At 39.8% G+C, this 26,033-nt stretch overlaps 1 protein-coding gene across 1 annotated transcript in view; it reads left to right on the top strand.

Moving 5' to 3' along the window:
- LOC145977782 (atrial natriuretic peptide-converting enzyme-like) overlaps nucleotides 1-26,033 on the top strand; it is a 202,600-nt gene that overhangs the window by 47,803 nt on the left and 128,764 nt on the right. The window contains exon 2 of the mRNA XM_083110058.1: nucleotides 15,024-15,164. Within this exon, the coding sequence (XP_082966184.1) occupies nucleotides 15,055-15,164 (110 nt within the window). The 5' untranslated portion in view covers nucleotides 15,024-15,054. The remainder of the gene's footprint in view (nucleotides 1-15,023; nucleotides 15,165-26,033) is intronic.

The raw sequence follows: 26,033 nt of genomic DNA, 5'->3' as shown, positions 1-26,033 counted from the left end.
GGTCTAACTGGCTATTTGACAGCAAGTTTCTTCGTAGGTAAACGCGCCAACAGAGGGCCACTGCCATAAAGGCGGTGCTCGCGCCTGTTATAACGGCTGCTGGACTGTAACGTCTCAAATTTTCTCCCCCTTCCCCCCCATCCATCCATTCAACTCCCTCAAAAAGGATAAATTACCAAGGTGGATATATTCTTTAGCAACTTTCAATCATTTAAAGGCTTACTTTCTCCTAATGTTAGTATGAGAAATGTCTTTCCTTGCATCTTCTTGAGAGCGATCCGCTAACTATAGTGCCAATGTTTTTCAATTTGAGTGTGTGTGTAATTGTGCGTAACTTTAAGCGTCTTCCGTGTATTGTGTGCGATGATCCATCCTCTCCGCCCCTTTATAACGCAAGAGTAATATCGATATCTTTAAGTTTGACGCGTGCACACGAGAGCGCTCTTTCACAAATAAGACTAGTTGCCCAAGCCTGCTATAAATCAATCAAACGAGCATATGATCTGCTTTTGATGCTCCGTTTCATTAATTGACGGAAATCGAGGATCTATGTACACTCATTGACACTTATGGGTTGTAACAATCCCACTGACTTTTACGTGATCAATACAACCCAAACGTGTCCGTGACTGTAACTTTATGGCACGGTGCAATGTTCATCTACTTTGCTTATATTTAACGTTCCAGCTAGACCTTATTCCTAACTTATTTTGTTAGATCCCAACAGATCGAGCCCAATTTAAGCACTCTAATTACATAATATTGTTACAACAGACCCACTGTAATGTTTTCTTTAAGTTAGTATAAACTCATAGCGAAATATCTGCGGTGTTATTTACACCTGAAATTGTGTTGAAAGAGTTGCACGCTCTCCACACCGGAGATGTAGAAGAAATTGATGTTTTCGCTCTCTGGCAATGAAAGATTTTGTGCTTGGGACGTGTTTTGAAAACGGGATCATTAAATGTTACTGCTGATAAAATGTTGAAATCGCCTATTACACCGTTAATTATTTTGTAAAGAAAGCTCAATTCTCTTACTTGTAGTCGAAGTGCTAATTTGCTGAAGTTGTTCTCTGAAATCAGGTTTTCGTATGAATGGAATGTTGGAAATTCTCCACAGGCTTTGAATTTGAGGTATCTAAGGAACTTTGAATACGTTCAACTCCTAAATCTTTTTGAGCGGGCCCGGCACAAGCACCGGCACCAAACATTTTGGAGGTGATGTGATCAGCACCACGATCCGGCCGCCTTTATCCCAACAGGGTTTCTCCCAAGTACCCATTGATTTGAGGCTGAGCCGCTTTATTCGGGGGGACTCCACCCTGGGAATCGAACCCGGGTCTCCCGCGCGGCAGTCAGTCACCCAACCGACTAGACGTACGAGGGAATAAATAGTAAAGGACTTTTACTGACACTATTTCCGTGAAGTTGTGGCTTGATCGGATTATAAAACCTAAGTTTCAGATGGCGTCGTTAGTAACAGTTTCAAATAATCTTATTTTTTATTACTCATCGTTAGGGTTGGATGTCTAATTACATCATCTGCAAATATCACTGTCAATCCTATCCACTATGCTCATTCTGATTTGTTCTGCTCAATTGTGCATATTAATATAAAATAATAAATTTATTTCCCAATATATGAGAGATGCTTGTGCAAATTACCTAGCAATGAGCCTAATGTGGAAAACTATCGAAAGGAATCAATAATGAGAGTTACGTTCTAGAAAAAAAAATGTTAGATGTTAGAAGAAAATTCAGGTTTCAAAGGCTTAAAGTAAACTATTTACGTTGTATAATGAAAGTTTTCCGCTGACTGTCCTCTTCTTCCAATTCTAGACTCGTTCTTTACCTTGGAACTCGAGATAGCGTGGATGTGAATTCCAAGAGGCTTAAAGAATGCGACGTCAACCAATAAAAAAACGAATAGTTTCAACCAATCGCAGACGTTGCCACGGAGGAATGTGTAAACAGGAAATAGATGCCGGCACAGTCGGGGCCATTTTATAGAAATACAGCTTTGTCTTCGCAACGTCGCATTCTCTAGCGTCAGGATCTGTTACCTAGGGTTTTGTTTGCAGGGAACGCTTTGTTTCCCGGTTAACACAAAAAATGTACACATTTAAAAGATGCTTGTCTTGTTGACAATTACATTTCAGATTGGAATTTTTTTGCTTTGTTGTTCCAACCACTACAATAGGTTCTATGTAAGACAATAGTTCAATTTGTTCCTCTGAAATAGCAGGTGGTTGAAGGTTTTTATTTTCTTACCCGTGTACAAATTGACTGTTCAATTTCACACGTTATCTAATAACTCCCATGCGGTTTCTTTCTTCGAAAGTCAAACTAGAACATACAGTCACAGACAGTTCTGAATTGTAAAAATGCCATTGAATTTAAGTGGAATAGTTACAACCCAGACGTGCCCGTGTCTGTACAATAGCCTCACTTAATAATTAAGTAATTCGCAACAGAATTTTTGTCAATGAAGGTAGACCTGCTCCTTTGACAAATATGCTTTTATTGTCACCACCAAATTACACCTATGCTTACCACTCCACCACGGACACCTGCAGTGTTCGATATGTTTTTTCCAGAAATACTTTTTCAGGCAGGTTCGGTACAAATCTTACATTTATGTCAGTGGTGTAAAGATTGACCTTTTTTAAATACACCCGAATGTCAACCTTATCTCCATGTGTAGTACACCCTAGACAAAATTTGAAAGCTAACGAGGTTCTGGTAGCTGGACCTGCAGCCAGTGGATTAAATAGCACGCCCCCCCCCCGGGGGGGGCGCACGGGCTTCGGGGGCGCAGTAAGGAAGACTGAAATTTCAAAAAAGCTTTCCTTTCGGCGTTAACATATCTTTTCAACAAACATATTATATATCTATTATATTTGCCACGACTACAAATAGAAAATGTTAATAACTGGAAAAGTAGAAAGTGAATTTCCAGGTTAGAAGAAAACCTTCATTAGCTGGATAGTTCGACAACGGCGACAGGAAAGAAAATTCGCTGGCAACGAATTTAAGAATCTTAAGAATAGCGAAGAATGCAAACAAGATAAACGAAAACAGAGAAGAGGAAGGGATTATCTACAAAGTGAAGTGTAAAGAATGTCAGATTGTGTACATAGGAGAAACGAAAAAAAGGCTGAAAGACTGGTTGAAACAACATAGGGATGATGTACGACTTAAGAGAGAGAGAAATACGATATTAAACACTAGAGAGAAACAGAATATGACATAGAGTGGGATGAGGCTAAGCAGATAGGAAGGGAGAAGAGAATGCTAGTGAGAAAATGGAAGGAGGCCAAGGAAATAGAGAAAAAAGGGGAAGAAGACACAATGAATTGGAATGTGTGTATATATCGTCCTGTTTTGTACCGTGTTTCATTTGTACTTGGTACTGAGTCTGAAGAAGACGTTGCTAGAAGCTTGAAACGTTACGTTTAGTTTATGTTTTAAAATAAAATAAATTTCTGCCTTGGTGAGTATATTGAGCTTTTCATATCATGGAAACAAGGCTTAATGGTGTTATAGCTGGCAACGCTGACTTTCAACCTTGCAACGAGATTTCCAAATAATTTGACATGTAGGCTAAAAGATAAAATCCCATATTACCACTTCCTTTTCAATACCTTGATCCACTACCATTTTTCGTATCTTTGGTTCACTTCCCGTTAGTCTACTTGACGCGTTCCTCGCTATAATGTGGTTCGTAGTTCTGTCATTTTTCACAAAAATTGTGTTCCTTGCAAGATTGCCGTGCTCTGTTTCGCCGCAAATAAATGATGCGATGTTGAGTTGGCAGCATGCATGCAGGAAACCGGACTTTTTTGAACGACTGTAGCGCCAAAATGACGTACCGACGGTAAGAATGTTACTGAGACAAGTTGTCTGTTTTGATGTCCTCTGTACGTTTCTATGGTCCGTGGGCACCATTAAAATGACACCCTGTGTATATATATACAGGGTGTTTCTAAAGGTCGTTTACAACGCTTGGGAGGTGATTCCTCACACGAAAACAAGCAAAAAGTCTAAGTTCCATTTTTACGACTGAGGCTTCGTTTCCGAGATAGGAGCCTCGCAAAAGGTGACAAAGTGAACGTCACACCTGACTGGGACGAATACTATAACAGATAGAGAGGCGGTTCCAAGGGAATCATAAAGGAATCGTATGTGCTCAGTCCGGAAGTCACTATGAAAAGTTCACTGCACGCATGCGCAATGGAGTCCTCAAAGGAATTGGGGATTTCCAGCAAGAACAATACATGGAAAGGGTATGTAACGCAGCAAGAAAGACCGTGACAATGAGAAATGCGTTAAAGACAACACATCCCAACCTCAAACATCAAAACATGAGCACGGAACACAAAATCCGAAAAGTTGAGCACGGTTGCATACCCCAGTTACACGCGAGGAATGAACGAATCATGTCATGTGACATACGAGAGACACATTACTCCACCAGGAGGAGGGAAAGAAAAACACAATATCAGATGATTGCGACAACGTGTATTTTTACACGCGACAACTACGTAATATCCCCCCCCCACACACACAACAAACAACAAATGCTCGAAGGGTTGGTTCTCTCCGGCAGTCGTTCCAGTCGTGTTGCAGGTGCTGGGATATGATCAGCAGTTGTGTTCGTACGGTGATACGGCCAATTTGTGCAGTGGGCCAGTGTTAAACAAAAACAATACTTTGCAGTTCCAGCTCCCTATTACACAGATGGCTGCGTATACGACCCAGCAGCTAGCAGACATGCATCTCATGTATGGGGAGGCACGTGGTAATAGCCGTGAGGCAAGGCGTCTTATGGAGAACGCTTTCCACATAGACGTTTACCGTCTCACACCTTCTTTCAGGTAGTGGACAGTCGACTGCGTGAAACAGGGTCAGTGTTACCACCGCGGCAAGAAGTTGGAAGACCCCGAAGTGTACGCACACATCAGTTTGCATAAGATGTGTTAACAGCGGTCGCAGAACATCCTGGCACCAGTACGCGAGTGCTCGCTCGGGCACGAAACACGTCTCAGGTGAATTTGTGGCGAGTGTTGTCAGAGGAAGGAATGCACCCTTTTAAACTGCAGAAAGTACAAGAACGGTTACCTCGTGACTTTCGCCCTCGTATGGAGTTTTGCCAATGGTTGTTGCATCAGCTGGACACAAACCCTCACTTCGGGGCAAACGTATTGTGGACAGATGAAGCCATTTTCACCAGGATGGATGTCTTCAATAGTAGAAACAGTCATGTATGGGACTTTGACAACCCACATGCACTTTTTGTGGCCCATCACCAGCACAGGTTTTCAGTGAATGTGTGGTGCGGGATAGTACATGATCATTTAATTGGACCATACATTCTCCCTGTTCGCCTGAATGGTCGCACGTATCATGCATTTCTTAGTGAGGTTCTGCCTGAACTGTTGGAGACCGTACCTTTGGCAAGAAATGTGGTACCAACACGATGGTGCACCAGCTCATTTCGATTGTAATGTACGATATTTCCTGCATGACGTGTTTCGCAATACGTTCATTGGTAGGGATGAGCCTGTGCCTTGGCCACCGAGGTCGCCAGATCTCAACCCTCTCGATTTTTTCTTCTGGGGAGAAATGAAAACCCTCGTATACGACACACCTGTCACATCAGCTGAGGACCTCGTTGCTCGCATCAACGTCGCCGCCGCGACGGTAGCAGATACACCTGGCTTGTTTGCTCGTACTCGACAATCCTTGATTCGTCGCTGTCATCTCTGCGTAGAAGTAAACGGCAGACATTTTGAAAACCGTCTGTGATTATTATCCTCGGCAATCTCAGTGAGAACACTCTTGGTATTGCTCCCCACCCCCTTTGTGTGGTGAAAGTGACATCTTCAGTTGGTGTACAGTGACAGGACTGTCTGTGCGTAAGATATTGTAGCATTTGTTGTTTGTTGTGTGTGGGGGGATATTACGTAGTTGTCGCGTGTAAAAATACACGTTGTCGCAATCATCTGATATTGTGTTTTTCTTTCCCTCCTCCTGGTGGAGTAGTGTGTCTCTCGTATGCCACATGACATGATTCGTTCATTCCTCGCGTGTAACTGGGGTATGCAACCGTGCTCAACTTTTCGGATTTTGTGTTCCGTGCTCATGTTTTGATGTTTGAGGTCGGGATGTGTTGTCTTTAACGCATTTATCATTGTCACGGTCTTTCTTGCTGCGTTACATACCCTTTCCATGTATTGTTCTTGCTGGAAATCCCCAATTCCTTTGAGGACTCCATTGCGCATGCGTGCAGTGAACTTTTCATAGTGACTTCCGGACTGAGTACATACGATTCCTTTATGATTCCCTTGGAACCGCCTCTCTATCTGTTATAGTATTCGTCCCAGTCAGGTGTGACGTTCACTTTGTCACCTTTTGCGAGGCTCCTATCTCGGAAACGAAGCCTCAGTCGTAAAAATGGAACTTAGACTTTTTGCTTGTTTTCGTGTGAGGAATCACCTCCCAAGCGTTGTAAACGACCTTTAGAAACACCCTGTATATATTTGCAGATTCTGTTGTATTAACCTTTCGTACCAGTTTCTACAGGGTGGCTCAATAAGTCACTTAACACCCTCAGTACAAGGCCACTGCGGCATGGAATGTGAAAATGGAAATGACCAATCATTGCCTGGCCAAGGGGGAACCACATTGACGCCACCCACACGGTCGGCGGCCATCTTGATGTCCGCCATCTTGAATTCAACTTCAGAATTTTAAATGGGAAGGGGGTCGTGCGACATATCAAAATGGGCTAGAATTTCACGAGAAATGCAATGGTGAAGGTGTTTTCGACGTATCTTTAACAGTAAAAGGTTATGACTGAATTCTTGTACCAATTTGCTCCTTTTCGAGGTGTTAGAAAAATGCCTTAAAATTTGTTTAGCGCATCGGTAATGCATCGAGATCAAAGTGACGTCTAGGGAGAGAAGTTCGCAAGCCATTGCACACGATTTTAATCGGATACATCCATGAAGAGCTGCGCATTATAAATGGTTGTCGCGAACTATTTACAGTGTGACGCTTCCATTGAATTAAAAGTCCTTCACAGTGACAAGGCTAATGTTTAAGTTCATAAGGAAGTTCATAAACAGAATATGTGACCCTTGTCATCTGATAACTAACTTTGGACAGAAACTGCTTCATAACGTTCCCATAAGTGTTCTGGTGTTCTTCCCTATTGAAAAAACTCTGTAAAAAGTACCTTCTTCCACAAGCAAGGATGAAAAAACCTGTTTATTTAACAAATCCAAGTAGCCCTAAGCATTTAAGGTTCCGTTGATGGAAAATTGACTAACCAATCGTGTTCCACACAGCACGCCACACCATTAACTTACCAACACTAACCATTCAGCTTTGATCTGTCGAAAATGAGTTGTCAGATAAAAAGCATCGAATATTCTGTTTATCCTTCTGAACATAAACATTAGCCTTGTCACTGTGAAGGACTTTTAATTCAATGGAAGCGTCACACTGTAAATTGTTCGCGACAACCATTCATAATGCGCAGCTCTTCGTGGATGTATCCGATTAAAATCGTGTGCAATGGCTTGCGAACTTCTCTCCCTAGACGTCACTTTGATCTCGATGCATTACCGATGCGCTAAACAAATTTTAAGGCATTTTTCTAACACCTCGAAAAGGAGCAAATTGGTACAAGAATTCAGTCATAACTTTTTACTGGTTAAAGATACGTCGAAAACACCTTCACCATTGCATTTCTCGTGAAATTCTAGCCCATTTTGATATGTCGCACGACCCCCTTCCCATTTAAAATTCTGAAGTTGAATTCAAGATGGCGGACATCAAGATGGCCGCCGACCGTATGGGTGGCGTCAATGTGGTTCCCCCTTGGCCAGGCAATGATTGGTCATCTCCATTTTCACATTCCATGCCGCAGTGGCCTTGTACTGAGGGTGTTAAGTAACTTATTGAGCCACCCTGTACATTGATTCAAATTACATGTATGTATTTTCATATTTGTACATATCTAATATTAATGTAGGCTGCAGAAAAAAACTTTTTTTAACGAGTAGGGGCTCACAACTGAAAGTTGCGGGGGGCGCACAGCATGTTAGTTTCGCTACTGCCCGCAGCCTGTCTAGCAATTGTGATATTTTGTCCATATGTATTTGTAATTAATTGTCCATTCATCCATCTCATTGATACTCATCGTCGCAATCAGACAAAATAAGCCGAAAATAAAAAATCAATCACACAAGAAAAAAAACAATCTTAGGTAATCATACGAAACGTATGAATGAATTGTAATCGTGTTTATTAATTATACTTGACTCGTACAGGACACCTGTACTTCCGACTAACGAACAGAAATCTAATTTTCTCATTCCTCTGAAAAATGTTGGTTATAGACATATATTGTATGCCTCAGGCCCCGTACCAGTGATGTGCAGTAGACTATAAGTTTACTTATACATGCGTTGTCTACACGTAATCTACGCGTAGATTACATTGGGTTGTAGTTTACATAGACTACGTAGACAATCTAAATTGCATTAAAATTAATTTCCAAGGGTTTCATGAAGGGAAAGTGACATTTTCAACTATATTGGTTCCTAATGAAATGAAACGAATCCTATTTACAACAAAATTTCTCTTCTCTTCTATTATCAACTATGGAAGAAGATAAATAGTATGCAAAAAACAACAAGAGATGGCAGTCGTGAAGCAAGAGTGGTCTTTTCCCCATAAAACACTAGAATATTTCTTATATTAGGTTTCTTCCTAGGTGAGAAATTGTTCGAATTTGGGAGAAAGAGTATGAAAAATTATCCTTACACATCAATCAGCAACTGATACGCAGTATAATTTTCTTCTAATTCCACAGCGCCCTTTGCTAAGTTATCACCTTTTGTCATGTTGTTTACATAGATTACGTACTCTACGTGTATAAAATAGTCTACGTGCAGACTGTAGACTATCGTTGTTTACGCGTAGACGCACATCACTGCCCCGCACCCAACTAGAGGAGGCCTTACCTGAATGTATTTGGCTCGTTTACAGAAATCTCCTAACCTACAGACAGGCGAGTTAGATGCAAATCGGATATACGTCATTCCTCCTTCTCGGCGATGCGATGTTGCCACGTTTAAATTTAAAAAAAATGAAAAGCAGCACGCGCTTAGGCATTCTGTTCTCGCTCCAGCCGATGACAAGGGATGTGCGTTTTACTTTCAATAATGACATAAGAAAGGTGAAGGAAAGTGAGTGCACGTAAAAGCACATGCAATTTTTAGGTGTATTTTTCACAAATCCAATATGTAAAATCATCCTCATTTCATGCATTAAAATAGCTGAAGTTCAAACGTCGAAATGTTTTATTGACAATTAGAACACACATGAACAGGTATTGAAACTAGCTCAGAACCTTGCGGATAGTGTAGTGGTTAACGCTACTGGGGTTCGATTACGATTATGAATCTGTGTTTTGTTAACGTAGTGTTCTCAAATATCTGAAAGAATTTTGAACATGAAACTCCATTTCAGATGGTCTGACGGTTTCGTAACAAATAAAAGAAGAAGAGGACGACTTTTAAACGGATTTTTTGCCCTCAGAACTGTGAAGCTGCATTCGAAACAACAAAAGAAACTCTCCGTCATTGTTGTTCCTCCTAGTAGCAGACTGGGTAAAAGTATTGTTCGCCTTCGTAGCATTGTTTTTCCTCGGAGATGAAAGTTTTCCTTTGTTGACATCGAAGTCTTGTTTGATTTTAATGATGGTCGACGTAGTTATCCCCGTTGCTTTAGATGCAATTCGCTTGGCATTCCTCATTGTTTCTATGTCCCCTCTTGCTTTGTCATCTGTTTTCTTTTTGTGATTTTCTTTTTGCAGTAGTAGTTTTTCTTTATAGTTTCTTTTATGTTATTTTACTTATGTAGTGTCTTATAATCTTCATGTATAATAATGTACCTAGGTACTTTGCTACATTTTTCTTTGTCGGGTTAGGTGGTAGATCAGCATTTGCTGAACCTCGCCCAAGAATAAAGACCATTGAATTGAATTGAATTGCACGAAAATAGTCCCACACGTTTAACAAAATTCTTTGTTCGCCCGAGAACAAACGTTCGATTCTTTTATGTTGGTTCTTGTAACATTGTTGACAAATACCTGCAATTTTTCTCGCCCTGACTTGATGCTCACAGAAAATAATAAATTAATTAACGAAAATAAAAACATAACAATATAAAAATAATACCACTAGAATATAACAAGAAAGCAAGGACGTATTTAGCGGGGGGGTCCAGCACCAAGTATTAATATTGAGAAATCAAAATTTAATTGTTTAGTATATGTTACGTAATCGATGGTTATTTATTGCCGCTGTACTTATTGGAAGGCAAGGATTTTGCCTAATGCGGCTTTGTGGGACAGTTGCAAAGATTTATGCACACTGTTACTTCCTAGAGAGCTAAAGTGGAAAATCAGGAACACCTTACTCGTTTGCTTCATAGGAACAGTTTTATTGGCAATTAAAATTGGCTACTAACATAATTTGTTCCTGATAGCAATAGTAACAAACAAAAAGTTTTGGCATGATTTAAGGTTCATAGTTTAAAAGAGCAATTTGTTTGGTATTCTCCACATATGGCTTTGGAACAATCGCTGCAATACATTTTTGTCATCCTCCTTTCCATTCATGGTTATCACTAGGGCGCGGAAGTTGAGGAAAAATCCTTTTTTTTTCCAAGTGTCCGAAGACGAGGCCCAACATAATATATGTTCATTTTCTGTCATTGTAGGTCAGAAAAAGGTGGGTTTTATTTGTCCTTTTTTGCCTTTTTCTTCGTTTTTAGGCTTATTGGCCCATTTTTAGCCTTTTTTAGGTCTTAACGGCTTCTTTTTGCAACTTCACCTTCTTTCGACTACGTTTTTACTGCCCATTCTCAATTCGAATCATCATCAGTTCATCACCTCTTAAACATCCTTTCTGTAGTAAATAAATAATAATAAAATATATATATATATATTTTTGGACGACTGAAGCAGGTACGGTACAAGGTCCTTTAACCATAACTTGTCTGGAAGGTCGCGCTGTAAGTGGCAACTTTCTCTTGTTTGGAAGCTTTCAGCATGGTGTATACGACCATATACATTAAATATGTAATTAAAACAGAAGTTATTAATTAATTTGGATCACATTTATACGTTCTTTTTTCCGTTTTTAGGTCCTTTTTTGACATTTTTAGGTCTTTTTATAGGACCTTTTTTTTGGCAATTTATAGGTCTTCAACTTCCGAGGCCTAGTGATCACATGTTATTAGGAAGTTTCATAGGTGGATGCTGTGGCATGAGTTGTCTGAAGCAACAAAACCACATTTTTGACTTTTGTTTTGAAAAAAACAATGGTTTCTCCCTTGTTGAAACAAAAAATAGATATGGCAAATTTGTTACGTTGAAGCTAATGCCTCGTCATAACACTACGCAGATAAAATAATATCAAATAATTTGTCAACTGGACAGCAATTCAACCCAGGGAGTATCACTCCTTCCATAGTTCAAGGCCAATTGATGGTACTGAGGGTGCCAAGTGCATCATGTGATAAGAAAGGGTGGGTGATATCTTTTTGTATTTACGCGTCGTCAATTTGGCGAAGCCTTAGCTTTTTAGGGTTTAAGATAATATGCATAAAATGTTAATCAGCAGCTTTACTTTTCGTTAAATGTAATAGACAATTAAAAGTGATCACCGTAGAATTTTTTCCCCTGTTACCATTGGATCTAACTCCTTTCTTGTTATTCAATAAAGCAGGCCCCCGTGGCGGAGTGGTTAGCACTCATCAATTTAATCATATTATCACTCATCCCCATCTTCGCAAATTTGCCTAAAGTGGCACAAAAGCGAAGTAAAATAAAGCAAATAATTAAAAAAATTATTGTTATTCAATATATATTCAAGTCTTTATCTATTTGACATTAATTTCCTTGCCAGGGCAGTTGTGAATACATGCTGTTATATATATATATATTCTTTTACCAACCCTTTACCTATTCATGTAATAATAACAATACAACATTCATTCATTTTCATTAATATTATTTTAATTTAATTATTCTAATTATTATTATTATTGACACTTATCAGCCCCCCGAAATGTATTTCTAGATATGTGCCTGCAAGAAACTAAGAAAAGAGAACAATAACGTGATAGCAAACACAAGCCGGAAAATTTCAGAAGAGCTCTTTCACCTTAGCAACGGTGCACGTGTTGACACCTCTGCTCGAGTGGACAATAGAGAATCAGACCTGCCGCTAAGGCCGCGTCCGAATTGGAAGCAGATGTCCCCTACAACACCGTTCCATCCTGAGAATCAACCTTCCTCCGTTGTCCGAATTGGCGGCATAGGTGGAGTCGGAGAGCAGAGGTCGAAGGCGCTGCAGATGCACGCTTCAACTCGCTGTGGCCTTCGCCTGGCAGCCATATTGCAAATGTCACTTTGCAGAGGCAACGTTTACTGAATAGACGGTGTAAAATTCAGTGCTGGTTAAACATTTTATAGATAACACTTGATACGCACCTTCACGGTCTTCTGTCTAGGATAATTACTCTGTTACCCAGGATCGAACTTCTCAGATAGCTGTTAGGGTAACTATCTTAATGACACTAACCTGGTCACTGGTGTAGGATTTTAATACCTTTCCTTAGTTTTTAGGAATGAAAATGTATGGAACTTTCTTCCAACAAAAGTCGAGTTTATTAACATTAATGCACAATATACATTAATACTTAATCCTTGGCTATCCTGGATTTACGTTAACTGATGCAGATTTTTATGACAAATCCGAAACGGGTAACCCTTCCAGGCTTAGTCACGATTGCTTTTCGGTATCGCAAGCAACTCGAGCCAAAGCAGCAGGTTTGAGAAACTAACTCAAGCAAATTGCAGCCTCCCAAGAGCTGGTAATTCTCCCTACAAGATAAAATTGTGATACCGGCAATCGGGTAAGATAGCCGAAATATACAGAAAATCGGCTTCCTTTTATACTACACGGTTATTTACAAAAAAACAAGGAAACTTGGCGGATATTTACAGGTTTCTATAGATTTACATAATTGCGACATGTAAAATAGATATTTACAATATTTACATAAAATAGTTAAAATTGTAAATAACATATCTTTCTAATATATTTTTTTAAAGCCAAAACCGTTTATACAATGATTAATTTTGTTGCCTTAAAGAAATTTAAATTAGTTCTCGAACATTCTCAATCTTGTGCGAGTCATAGATAACGCATGCACAAGCAGATGTTGCACTTTCTAGTTACAAATGGTAACATGAACAAATTCGACTGGGGCGACACACACTGTATGTAGAAAAATTGTTAAATAAGAAATCACATGACATATTTCAAATATGAGTAGTAAATAGGTGGAAATCATTGAAACGTGTGGTTGGCTTCTGTCCTCTGCTTCCGTACTGTGCGTCTGCGCTGAAGAGCGCGGTGGGTCACGTTCGGGGTGACACCTGGCGGGAAAAGTGACAACCGTACTGTAAGGGGACAAGTATATTCGGACGACTTTGACGGCAGACGAAAGCAACGGGAGAGGACGGGACGGACACGGCGTAAGCAAGTGCACAGGAGGATCAACAGGGAGAAAATTGTGCACACGGGGGGCAAAAGGGAGCAGTTGCCTCTCCCAATACTCTCAGAAATTTAGTGTAGAGAAATCGTATCTCCGTTATTAAACAATATTATGCTCTCTCAAGAATTAAGTGTTTTTAAGCCGACGAAAGGTTGGGAGGAATGTACATTACTTCCTATGAAATGGAACTATCCAATTTTGTTCTCTAGCTAATTTCTTGATATAAACACTCCTGCACGCTTTATTCGGTAGTTGTGTTACCTGAAAATAAATTACCCATACATTAGAAATCAGTGGCGGCGTTTGGGTGGCAGAAGTGGGGAGAGGGGGCAAGGACAGTTAACTTTCTCTTTGTAGGACTTAGCATTAAGAGGGCGTAGTGAGGGAGTAACCGCTCCCTTAATTATGTGTAGTTCTTTGGAATCTGCTGCATGAAACCATGTTTGTACGTAAATTAGTATCTGAACCAGTGATGTGCGTCTACGCGTAAACAACAATAGTCTACATTTTACACGTAGATTACGTAATTTATGTAAACAACATGGCGAAAGGTGATAACTCAGCAAAGGGCGTCTTGAAATTAAAGTAAAATTTTACTGCGTATGAGTTGCTGATGTGTGAAGAGAACTCTTCATACTCTTTCTTCCAAATTCGAACAGTTTCTCACCTAGGAAGAAACCTAATATAGGAAATATTCTAGTGTTTTATGGGAATATGACCACTCTTGCCTCACGACTGCCATCTGTTGTTGTTTTTTGCATACTATTTATCTTCTTCTATAGTTGATAATAGAAGAGTAGAGAAATTTTGTTGTAAATAGGATTCTTTTCATTTCGTTAGGAACCAATACAGTTGAAAATGTCACTTTCATTTCATGAAACCCTTGAAAATTAATTTTAATGCACTTTAGATTGTCTACGTAGTCTATGTAAACTACAAGCCAATGTAATCTACGCGTAAATTAAGTGTAGACAACGCATGTAGACGTAAACTTATAGTCTACGGCACATCACTGATCTGAACCACAAAGAGGGGAAATAAAGGAGGGTGCAAAGAACATTGGTGCTACGGAAGTTTCAATTCTTTTAATACGGTGATTTTTGGCGGGCCAGGGCACACACTATATACGTCCCTGTTCCATATCCATCCATACCATAGGACAGTGAGATGAAATGAGGTTTTTATTTCTCGACTGTACTTTCACCAAGGCTTCCCCCTCCGCCCCATAATCAGAGCGTCTGCGCACGCCTATGGTTCTTGTCATAACTCAGGAAAGACCTCAACCGCGCCTTAATAAAGAGTATGCCTAATTGTTGTAGTGCCTTAATATACCGCCAATCATAAGCCCTTAAGCTTAATCATCTTGTCTTGTTTCAGGAGCAGAGCCCTACAGCCCTCGGCTGGTAGGATGTCCTTCGGCACGACGCTCAGCTCCAACTTCCAGGACCCTCACAGGCGGTGCAGCATGGGAAAGCTGGAGGCAGCACCGTCGCAGGAACGCGAGCCACGTGGCATAAGGTAACGTAGAAGGGGCCTAACAGCACTGACCTCGTGACATTATTTTTATTGTTCCTATTAGTCAGTAAAATGGAAATGTTTGCTTCGACGTAACACACGGCGGAAATATAGGAAAATATGACAACAAAGAGCGCCGAATGCCAAGAAATGTATCGCGCATGGGCATGGTTGTTCTTTGTGAGTATCCCTTCATCAATTTTATCACATCATCACTCCGCTTCATCTTCCAGATTAGCCAAAAGTGGCAGAAAAGGGAAGTGGACTAAACCAAATCAATGAATCAAAGCAATGTTGTGTAATTTATCCCAGTACTTTGTTTAGTTATATATTCTAGCATCTATGACAGGTATGGGCAACCCGCCGTATTTGTGTAAGAGCGCTCTCGTATGCACATATAGAGGGTGTATCATAAGTAATAGCGCAAAGTGGCACAGTTGAAAGTACACGATAATAGAAAGAAAAAACTATCAGTAAATATGGGTCCGCAATCGAGCCGTTTTCGAGATAATTGCAAATGTGTGGTTACAAGCCGGTACTGATTTCCTTGTTTGTAAACGTCGTTAATGCTAATAATGTGTGCGAATGTGTGGTTAGAAGCCGTCACTGATTGCATTTTGTAAACACAGAGTGCCTTACTCATTGCGCGTTCAGAGGCTTGCTCTTTTTATCCATCCTGACTGACTGATTTTTTGTTTTAAGTCTACTTTATGCACAGTAAGGCTAATCGGGACTGGACCTACAGTTTAAAGTGGGATCCGAACCACTATGTGCCTCCACCGGGTATCGAACCTGGGACCCCTTGATTACAAGGCGACGACGCTACCACTGCGTCATCGGGGAGGCCTTTTATCCATCCTGTTTGATTCCAACGCCACCTCTCGGAAATGTTATGTTTTGTAAACAAAGAGCAAACCTTGTAACGCACAAGGAATAAAGCACTCTGTGTTTACAAAATGCAATCAGTGACTGCTTCTAACCACACATTCGCATATATTATCATTTTACCTACTAGAATGACGTTTACAAACAAGGAATTCAGTGGCGGCTTGTAACCACACATTCGCAATTATCTCGAAAACGGCTCGTTTGCGGACCCATGTTTACTGAGACTTTTTTGCTTCTATTATCGTGTACTTTCGACTGTGTCAGTTTGCGCTATTACTTATGAGATACACCCTGTAGACTGCAGAGCGAACAGCGGTACTGTAGCGTTGTAAGAGAGGAGGAAAATAGGGACGGAGCGAGACATGAGGCTTCGTCGGTCGCGTACCTGCAATGGGAAACCTCTCTTCAACCGATTCCTGAGCAAGAGTGCAGTGAGGCTTTGCAATCATGGCACAGGGAAAAGGAGGTGCTTCGGTGAGAAGAAGGCGCCTTGCACCGCAGTATTTTTCTCTCTCAACGCAAGCGGCTCACCAATTCCTACTCTGCTGCTCGCTGGACTTCAGGTGTAGTGTGCAGGCGGGAAACTCGCACAGCACGGAGACATATTTAGCCTGCACACGCATAAGAGAAATAGTCAAGTCGGTCTGCAATGAAATAGATAATTTGTGTCTTTTGTTTATTTTCTAATTGCACTTCTATTAGTGATTTCATTTCTGACTGTACGCAACGTATGTCATGCAGGTTTTCTCATTTCAAAGCTGAGAACATTCAATAATAGTTTGTATTAACAAAAATAGAGTAATATATACGAACATGTGATCGTAAATGTGATCAGTACCTCAGTACTGATGTCATAGCAAATCAATTAATGAATAGTACGTATGGGAATCTCTATTTTCAGAAATAGTGCTATAAATTTAAAAACAGGCCTGCATTTGGCACATTCAGCTGCTAACATTCACTAAAGATAACTTCTAAAAGCTCTAAACCTGACGCTCTTAACCTACAAATTCGTTTAGTTTTATGCATATGCGGTGAGGTTAGGATGTACAGGTTCAGAGTTCTTAGTTTTAGTGAATATTGGCAGCTGGATGTGATTCGCACCAGACAGATTTTTATTTTGTGTTAAGCCCAATAGTATATTCTGGACTTTGATGGAGCATAATAATTATTATTCTTAGCAGATTATGGACTGACTGTTGATTCACTATAGGCTTCGACTTTGACTCAAAATTTTATTATCAATCATGCATCTGTACATATCCCTTTTCATATTATTATATTATTATTCCTCTTGCGCTTCTCTTATCTGCCTTTTTTTTTACATATTTTATTTTGATGAAATAGGATGCATAAACTATCCTTGTTCTGACGAAATACAGTCTATTTATGGTTTGATATATTTAGCTGGAAGTTTTGATGCCGGTGCTGCCCTCTATTTTTGTTTTTTGTAAAGCGTGGTCTACACGTAATAGACTGGGACAATTTTCGAAAATTCTGACTGTAGGAAGCATTTTTGAGGAAAAGCCGGCAAACAACATTTTCTGAATGTATTTGATGTGCTGATTACGAATATTTTGTTTGCCACTCTCGATTTTGGTGCTATATGCTTCAAATCGCTAAAAAAAAACAAAATGGCGGCCATACGAAATGAGGTCCTAATGACTTTTGAAGGAGCAGAAAGAAAATAGTGATCTCGGTGTCAAACATTATGTTTTTGGGTATGCTGAACCTAAATATTATGTTTTCTAATCTGAAATTTTAAGCTATGTGCTCCAAATCGCTAAAAAGACAAAATGGCGGCCATACGAAAAGAGTTCCTAATAACTTTTGAGGGAGCAGATAGAAAATAGTGATCTTGGTGTCAAACATTATGTTTTTGGGTACTGTGCTGAATCCAAATATTATGTTTTCTAATCTGAAATTTTAAGCTGTTTGTTCCAAATCGCAAAAAAACAAAATGGCGGCTACGTGCATCCATGCAATGTTTCGAATCCATACTTTTGAACTACGAGTAGGAATAAAACAGTGTAATAGTAGGTTTTTAATACAGAAAAAAGTATAGAACATCTCTGAAGTAAAGATGCAAAATTATATTATTATTCAAAGCATAAGACCATATTGAAATATTAACAGTACCAGTGTATGATAAATCCGCACGTTATCCTTATTCAACCTTATTTTGCCTACAAAAATAGTATAACATTTATCTAGTCACGGATATTCATGCACTCCTTAGTGCCAGTATCTGCACATTTGCAAGCTGCAGTACATGCAAGCTGGCCTTTCCTGCAGGAACATGTATCGGATATACAACCACCCAAACATCCACAGGTGACAATGTCGTAGCAGGATTGTGGAATTGGTGGCAGCGATTGAAGTTTTGGAACGAGCTGTTCATCAGCCATTTTTCATCCCAAGATAGTAGGTGGTGGTAACACAGGTTTTGGTATGACCGACTACCTCCACACCATGGCTAGATAGTGGACCCGTTGTACATGTAACCGTAGAGCATCGGTAAGGGGGGGGGGGCAGTGCTTGTGGTGTTTTTCCTTTGCTGAACAGCTTTACTCTAGCTTCATCACAGCTGCTTGCATCCGGTACACCATACAACTTGCATGAACTTCTCTGCCTTGTGTGCTGTTTCTTGTTTCAATTCGTCAACAACAAGATTTAGTAGTGTTAAATATTTTCCACACTGTCTTCTTACTGATCCCAGCAATGTAGGATACTGTGTCGCATCCTGTTATGGCGTGGAATGGGATGAGAGTTTCGAAGACAGGATCCGTAAATTAAAGCTTCTGCCTGACTTCATGTACTGGAATGTATGTTCCTGCTCGCAACCACAATTTCGTATATCTAATCTACCTATTGCACTAATACATCTGCATCACGTGCTGAGACAACAATGTTATAAGCACCAGAATTAAGACAGTGAACTATAATACGCGTGTGCGCCTCTTCGTGGTTTGCCTGCAATCCTTCAATAGACAAATCACGATTGTTTGTTCGTACGTCATCCTCCTTGTGAAATCCACCGAAAACCACAAATATTTTGTCTTCAGGAGCATTGTTGATCAAATGATTAGAGAGAAAACAGGCCAAATCTTTTTTATTCTCTGAGTTAGCAAGAAAGTCACCGAATTTGTTGGGGATTGGCTCGGATCCATTTTCTATTACTCTCGGTACTAAATGAGCATGTTTCAAGCGCCTATCCCTTGTTCCAGCCTTGATTGAAGTTGCGTTATACCGATCAAAGGTGACATCAATCCTCTTAAAGCTTCTTCCCATAGAAACAACAAGGTTAAGAAATGCATCTGCCAATTGACCAAAGTTTAAAACTCCTGCAGGCTTTCCAAGTGCAACAACTAATGCTTGACCTTCTATTATAAGGCATGACGGAGACGGAATTGATATATCAGGTGGACAAATTACATCCTTGGTCATCACATCAGCTAGAATGGGTTTGTTTCCTGTTCTCGGACTTCTGTTTGTGTTGGCAAGGGAGATTGGAATTGGCATTAGTTCATGATACAAAATGCGATTTAGATCCACATTACGACCTGCCTCATAGGCAGTTAGGAGGCGCTGGAGAATATTTCTGTCAGTTTTCAAAATGGTTTCCTTGCCACTTACTACCAATTTAACTTCATAGAGGGACTTGGTCTTTGCATTTGACTTATGTAGAGGATCACTTAACTTGACTTGTGTGTGACTTTTACCAGGGGCCATCATCCTTTCCTTCACGAAGGTGTCTAGCTTTACCTGGCCCAGTGTTTCAGCTTCGAGGAGAGTATCTTGAATATCTGAAGTAGCTAAATCCTTTGTTTGTGGCAATGTTCTGGAGGAACTGATAGGAAACAAGATGATGTCTCATAGGTGCAGGTCTTTTCAAATTTATAAGTGAATCCATGGTTCTATGTTTCTATCATTCTGAGATAAAGTAAATATATATATATATATATATATATATATATATTATAGGTTTAGTTATTTTTGTGGTTCTTTTGTTTAAAAAAGAGGAAAAAAACAACAACAATTTTCAAAACTGTCAGATTAGAAAACATAATATTCGGATACAGCATACTCAAAAACATAATGTTTGACACCAAGATCACTATTTTCTTTCTGCTCCTTCAAAAGTTATTTGGAGCTCATTTCGTATTGCCGCCATTTTGTTTTTTTTAGCGATTTGGAGCAAATAACTTCAAACTTCAGATTACAAAACATAATATTTGGATTCAGCATACCTAAAAACATAATGTTTGACACCAAGATTACTATTTTGTTTCTGTTCCTTCAAAAGTTATTTGGAGCTCATTTCGTATGGCCGCCATTTTGTTTTTTAGCGATTTGAAGCACATAACATCAAAATCGAGAGTGGCAAACAAAATATTCGGAATCAGCACATCAATTACATTCAGAAAATGTTGTTTGCCGGCTTTTCCTCAAAAATGCTTCCTACATTTTTTACAGCCACATTTCTGAGAATTTGCACCAGGCTATAATGTTCTGTCGTCAGTCGTGCATGATAAGTAGATCTCGGATTGTTAGGTTCTATGAAGTGTGCTTTAAAGTTCCTGAAATATTTATTATTATTTATTATTATTAAAGTAGGGTAACAATTAAGCTTACATTTTTTTTACATTGATTCTGAACTAAAAATCCTAAAATAGGCCCTAAAAATCTTAAATTAGGCTAAAACAAATCCTGAAGTAGGTTTAAAAAAACTTAAAATAGTTGAAAATTCCTGAAAAATCCTGATTAGATATAGTCATCGGCAAGGAAAATGGGACACCTATATCCTGAAATACGTACTATCTTGCATAACGTTATGTGTGTTGCCTAACCCTACGGCGATGGCAAAACTTACCATTGAAAATTTGGTATTAAAATCCACTTTTCGCCGAATAGTTAGGCAACAATCTTATTTTCATGTTATCCACAGTAGTCAAAGTCCGCAATTTTGTCTGTGAGTATCATATTATACCGCTGAAAATAACCTTTCAACAAAAACATAGTCAGTGGTGCAAACTTCAATGCTGAAATGTTAGTTTGCAAGGTGTGATTGCCACAGAACACCGAAGTGACGCAAAAGTGAGCAAGACCACACAGATCAGAAGTTTGTGTATTGCAAACGTATAACTAAGAGGAACAAATATATTTAATAATTGCTTACGAAATATTAACATTAAGTATCCTGCTCACGCCGCCATCTAGCGTCAAAAATCGTAAAATTCGAACAATTCTTTCTTCGAAACAAAGATCGCTTGAATTAAACCTTTGCCTACTTCTCAGACTTCTTACTTTCTCGTAAATATGCATTTAGTCCAAAATTGCTTTCCTGTTGAAAGTACACAGTTGAAATTTCATATCGATTCGGCGCTTCTAGGGACTCAGTTAATTATTATTTACAAATCCATGTTGGATGTTTCTTTCATCTTTCCTCATTCTATTTCCATCTCTCCTTTGAGACGCGTACCCTCATTTTATTAATCCATATTTAGCGGGTCTTTGTAGAGCGACTTTTCCTCCTCCAAAAGTTATTTTGGTTTCTTGTTTATTCTAGGGGTTGGGCCTAACATTAGACATTCATGCTTATAATATTTATGACTTGTAGTTTTCCTCAATTATACATTATCCAAATTAACTTCATAATCTTTACGGTTTACAGCTTTTCGCCAATTATATATTATTCTAATAAGCTTAGCTTTAGATAAACAACTTTCTTCCTTATAATCTTTACGATTTACCTTCTGTGGATTGCATATTATCCAAATTAACTTTAAATACATTTAATCTTATTGCATTTGGTCTGAGCTACGGACTTCATGCATTTTTTTGTGACAGCTGATGCGTTTATTTGTCTGTGCGTTGGCCCCTCAAGACTCATTGTTCGCCCTGAAAGGAGCGTAGAAGCATTTATTTACTGGCTGAAAGACTGAGAACTGGGCGGGACACTTGCTCGCACTTCCAGCTGGCGGCTGAGAAACAACGAATCAGCGATCAATTGAATTCTATTCAACTAACATCGGGCATTTTCGAGTCACGAGGCACCGAATGTTGCTGACGGGACGAAACAAATGAGCGTCGGATACGCAACATGTTGCCAAACGTACTGTAAAGCGCCGATACTGGATAAAAGTTGTACATTAGTACACAAAGAACGGGAAATTAGTACACAAAACACCCAAATACTGTACAACAGAGCTAATAAAAGAACTGACAAAAACAGACGTAGGCTTGGCAACGTTGTAATGGGAGACCGATGTTACCTCTACGAAGGGGGGGGGGGCTAAAAAGTTCATGAAATCGCCCAGAAGAAATAAAAATTTAAACAAATCGTTGTAGCCATTAGAAAGGGCATATATTGTAAACCTCTTATCCTGAATATGATCCTTTTGTCATTGTTATTTTGTTTGTTTCACATTCAGTAAGAAGAGATGGCAGATGACCTAAGGAAATTTGAGAAGAATGAGCTTCGCAGTGTAATCACGTTTTTCGTGTTGCAAGACAAATCCCCCATGGATATCCATAAAACTTTGCATGAGACTTTGGGGGAGCATGCCTCAGGATATACAACAGTAGCCAAATGGGTGAGGCGTTTTAAGACTGGACATGGTGAGACTGAAGATGAACCCCGCTCTGGCAGGCCTGCAAGTGCAGTGACCACGAAAAACATTGACAAAGTGCACGACATGATCATGGAGGATAGGCGCATATTTACCAAAACCATTGCTGCATATCTGGGGATATCGCGTGGGTGTCAAAATATCAGAGTATCTGGACATGCGGAAGCTCAGTGCGAAATGGGTCCCAAAATGTCTGAATGCTGACCAGAAGAGAACACGGGTGCAGATGTCACGGGAGACCGTGCGCAAGTTTCAACACCCTGATGAATTTTTGCGCTGTCTGGTGACTGAAGATGAAACATGGATTCACCATTATGACCCACAGACTAAACAGCAATCCATGGAGTGGCACCACAGTGGGTCTCCTCGACCGAAAAGGTTCCGAAGCCAAAGGTCAGCGGGGAAGGTTTTAGCATCGGTCTTTTGGGATAAGAACGGTGAGATCCTCATAAAATATCTTAAACAGGGTGAAACCATCAATGCTGCTGTTTATTCCCAATATTTGATTGAATTGAAGGCGGCTCTGAAGGAAAAACGTCGGGGCAAAGTGAGCCGTGGTGTGCAATTTCTCCAGTACAATGTGCCCTCGCACAAGGCCCATCAAACCATGCAATTGCTGGCGGATCTGGGCTTTATCTGTGTACCCCACCCACTCTATTCCCCTGATCTGGTCCCGTCCGACTATCACCTCTTTCCAAACCTCAAAAATAATCTCAAGGGCACACATTTTCAGTCCGAAGAGGTACTGGTTGAGGAGGTGGAGGGCTGGTTTGTACAGCAGGACAAAACCTTAATATTTGAAAGGGTTATAAATGTTAAAACATCGTCGTGAAACCTGTATTGACCTTCAGGGGGAATACGTTGAATAATGTATTAAAATGGTTGTTCCAGCTGTATTTCTTCAGGGTGATTTCATGAACTTTCCAGGCCCCCCTCGTACAGCTCTTACTTCCCAACCGAGATTGTTGTCACTCAGCGAGGCACATAACCCCGAAAACGATCGGTGGAGCTATGTATCGAAAGGTAAGTAAGGTGCCAGTTGGGCCCGCGATCAGTTTGAATAATTCTAGGGTGTTCGGAGAAAAGCACATTAGTTACAAACTGCGATTTTCTGTTCCCTATATCTAAGTTACTGGTGAATCAATTACGGAAAATATTATAAGCGTAATTTTACGTATATTTACGTAAATATATTTACGTATATTTTACGTATATTGGGCATGTACACAGATTCTATACATATTTTGATATTTTTACGTGGATATTTGGACACGCGTTTTTTGAGCTTAAAGCCGATAGTTCCTCGTTTTCTCTATTTACGGGTGGAAAATCTTGGAGCATATGAAGATTTTCTGCATGGTCGGATTTTTTCTCCTGAAGTTTACATAAAGTGTGACGTCAAAGTAAGAGCCTAAGAGGTATCTAAGGAAGAATCCTTTAATTGAACCGCATTAGGGAAACTAATGCCTTGTACGTGCACAGCCATCTTGAGCAACATAAAACATCCACAGAAGATGAGACGTAACGAAAGAAACACGGCAAAGTATGTGCAATTAGTAAGGGAAAACTTAACTGAAATTTGACGTTATGTGGTATATTCAACCAGGGAAATAATGATTTTTTAAAAGACACAGTTTTAGAGAGAAAGAATTTGTTTAAAGGATGTTTAAGATTTTATTTCTAGGTTGAGAGTCGTAGGGTAAAGGGACCTAATTTGGTGATAAATTTACATTTTGTTAGTTAACCGGTCTCTGAATCATAAGTGTTGGTGGATAATGGTTTTGGTATTCAGCCTTGGATATAATAACTAACTAACTAACTCTCTAGCCTTCTTAAACCCGAAGGTTCATGGCTGCAGCAACACAGGCCTTCCATCTGTTCCTATCTTGAGCAAGATCTATATACTCTTTTCCATCCCTACCGATTTCCTTTAGGTCCATCTCAACGTTGTCCCTCCATCTTCGTCTTGGCCTTCCTACAGGTATCTTACCATCAGGTTTCCCAACAAGAATCCTGTAAACTCCTCTTTCCTTTCCCATTCGCGCCACTTGGCCTGCCCACCTAAGTCTTCTTGATTTAATTATTCTAATAATATCTGGACATGAATACAAATTATGTGGTTCTCAATTATGTAACCTTCTCCACTCACCTGTCTCCTCATCTATTTTAGAACCAAATATTTTCCTAAGGATCTTATTTTCAAATACTCTCAATTTATGTTCCTCTTTCAATGTAAGGGACCAAGTTTCACACCCATATAATACTACAGTCAAAATTACTGTTTTGTATATTTTAACTTTTAGTTTCTTAGATATTAAACGATAAGACAAAAGTTTATGAAAAGAGAAGTAACATGCATTTCCTGAATTAAACCTACTTTTTATTTGCTCTATAATATAATTTTTATTTGTTAATATTACTCCTAAGTATTTGAATTTGGAAACTGGTTCAAACGAGTTGTTATCAATAATTAGATTTTGATTAATTGTTTTGAAATCTCAGATGCCAACTGTTAATAGCGAAGAAACACCTTAATAAGACATTCATTTATAGCACTGAATGCATAAACATGGTTAAATTATGTTTTATTTTGCCCTCTACGAAAGCAAAAAGGCGAGCTTAGCTTATGGGATTACCGCGTTTTCTTCCAAACTTCCCTGGAAGAACTATACGGATGTCAACTCCGCCTGGCGGATGACTTTGACGGCTGTTTCTGGTCGTTTCTGTCCCCCAATCATCTTCGGGGATGCGTGGCTCGATGGGTGTCAACAAACTCAGTTGTGAACTAAAAGCTGAAGGGGTCACATCGCTCTTCCGAAGCAACGTTGCCAAGCGTCACTTTCTGGCCAGTTGTCTATTTGCGTGTTTGTAGAGTGTTTGCCTGTAAAACTCTCTCGTGTAGGACCACGTGTGCAGTTGTACCATTAACACCTCGCGAATTGCTGGTGGTGCTAGCAATATCGTTGCCCGAGAAAATTTTCTTGCGTTTTCCAGTACGTTTGGCAACATGTGGTGGACCCAACGCTCATTTGTTCGTCCCGCGAACACCGTTCGGTACATTGTGACTCGAAAATGCCCGAGCCCAGTCGAAGAAAATTCAAGTGATCGCTGATTCGCTGTTTCCCAGCCGCCAGTTGGAGTTGCGTTCCGTTTAATCTCGAACGTGGCTTCACTTTTCGTCGCCGATCTGCGTTGCAGCGAACGTTCCAGTTATATACTGTACTGCATATACTGTAGTTCAATGGTTGGGACCCATTCAACTTCATCCGTCTATGCCATTTTAGTTAATCTGATTTGCCACGATTGGAACCCGTAACATGTTATATATATATATATATATATATATATATAT

This window comes from Lepisma saccharinum, chromosome 23 (genome assembly GCF_977018435.1).
Source record: "Lepisma saccharinum chromosome 23, izLepSacc3.1, whole genome shotgun sequence".
Taxonomy (NCBI): Eukaryota; Metazoa; Arthropoda; class Insecta; order Zygentoma; family Lepismatidae; genus Lepisma; species Lepisma saccharinum.
Note: the sequence above shows the minus strand (reverse complement) of the source record. Positions and strands in the feature narration are given on the sequence as shown.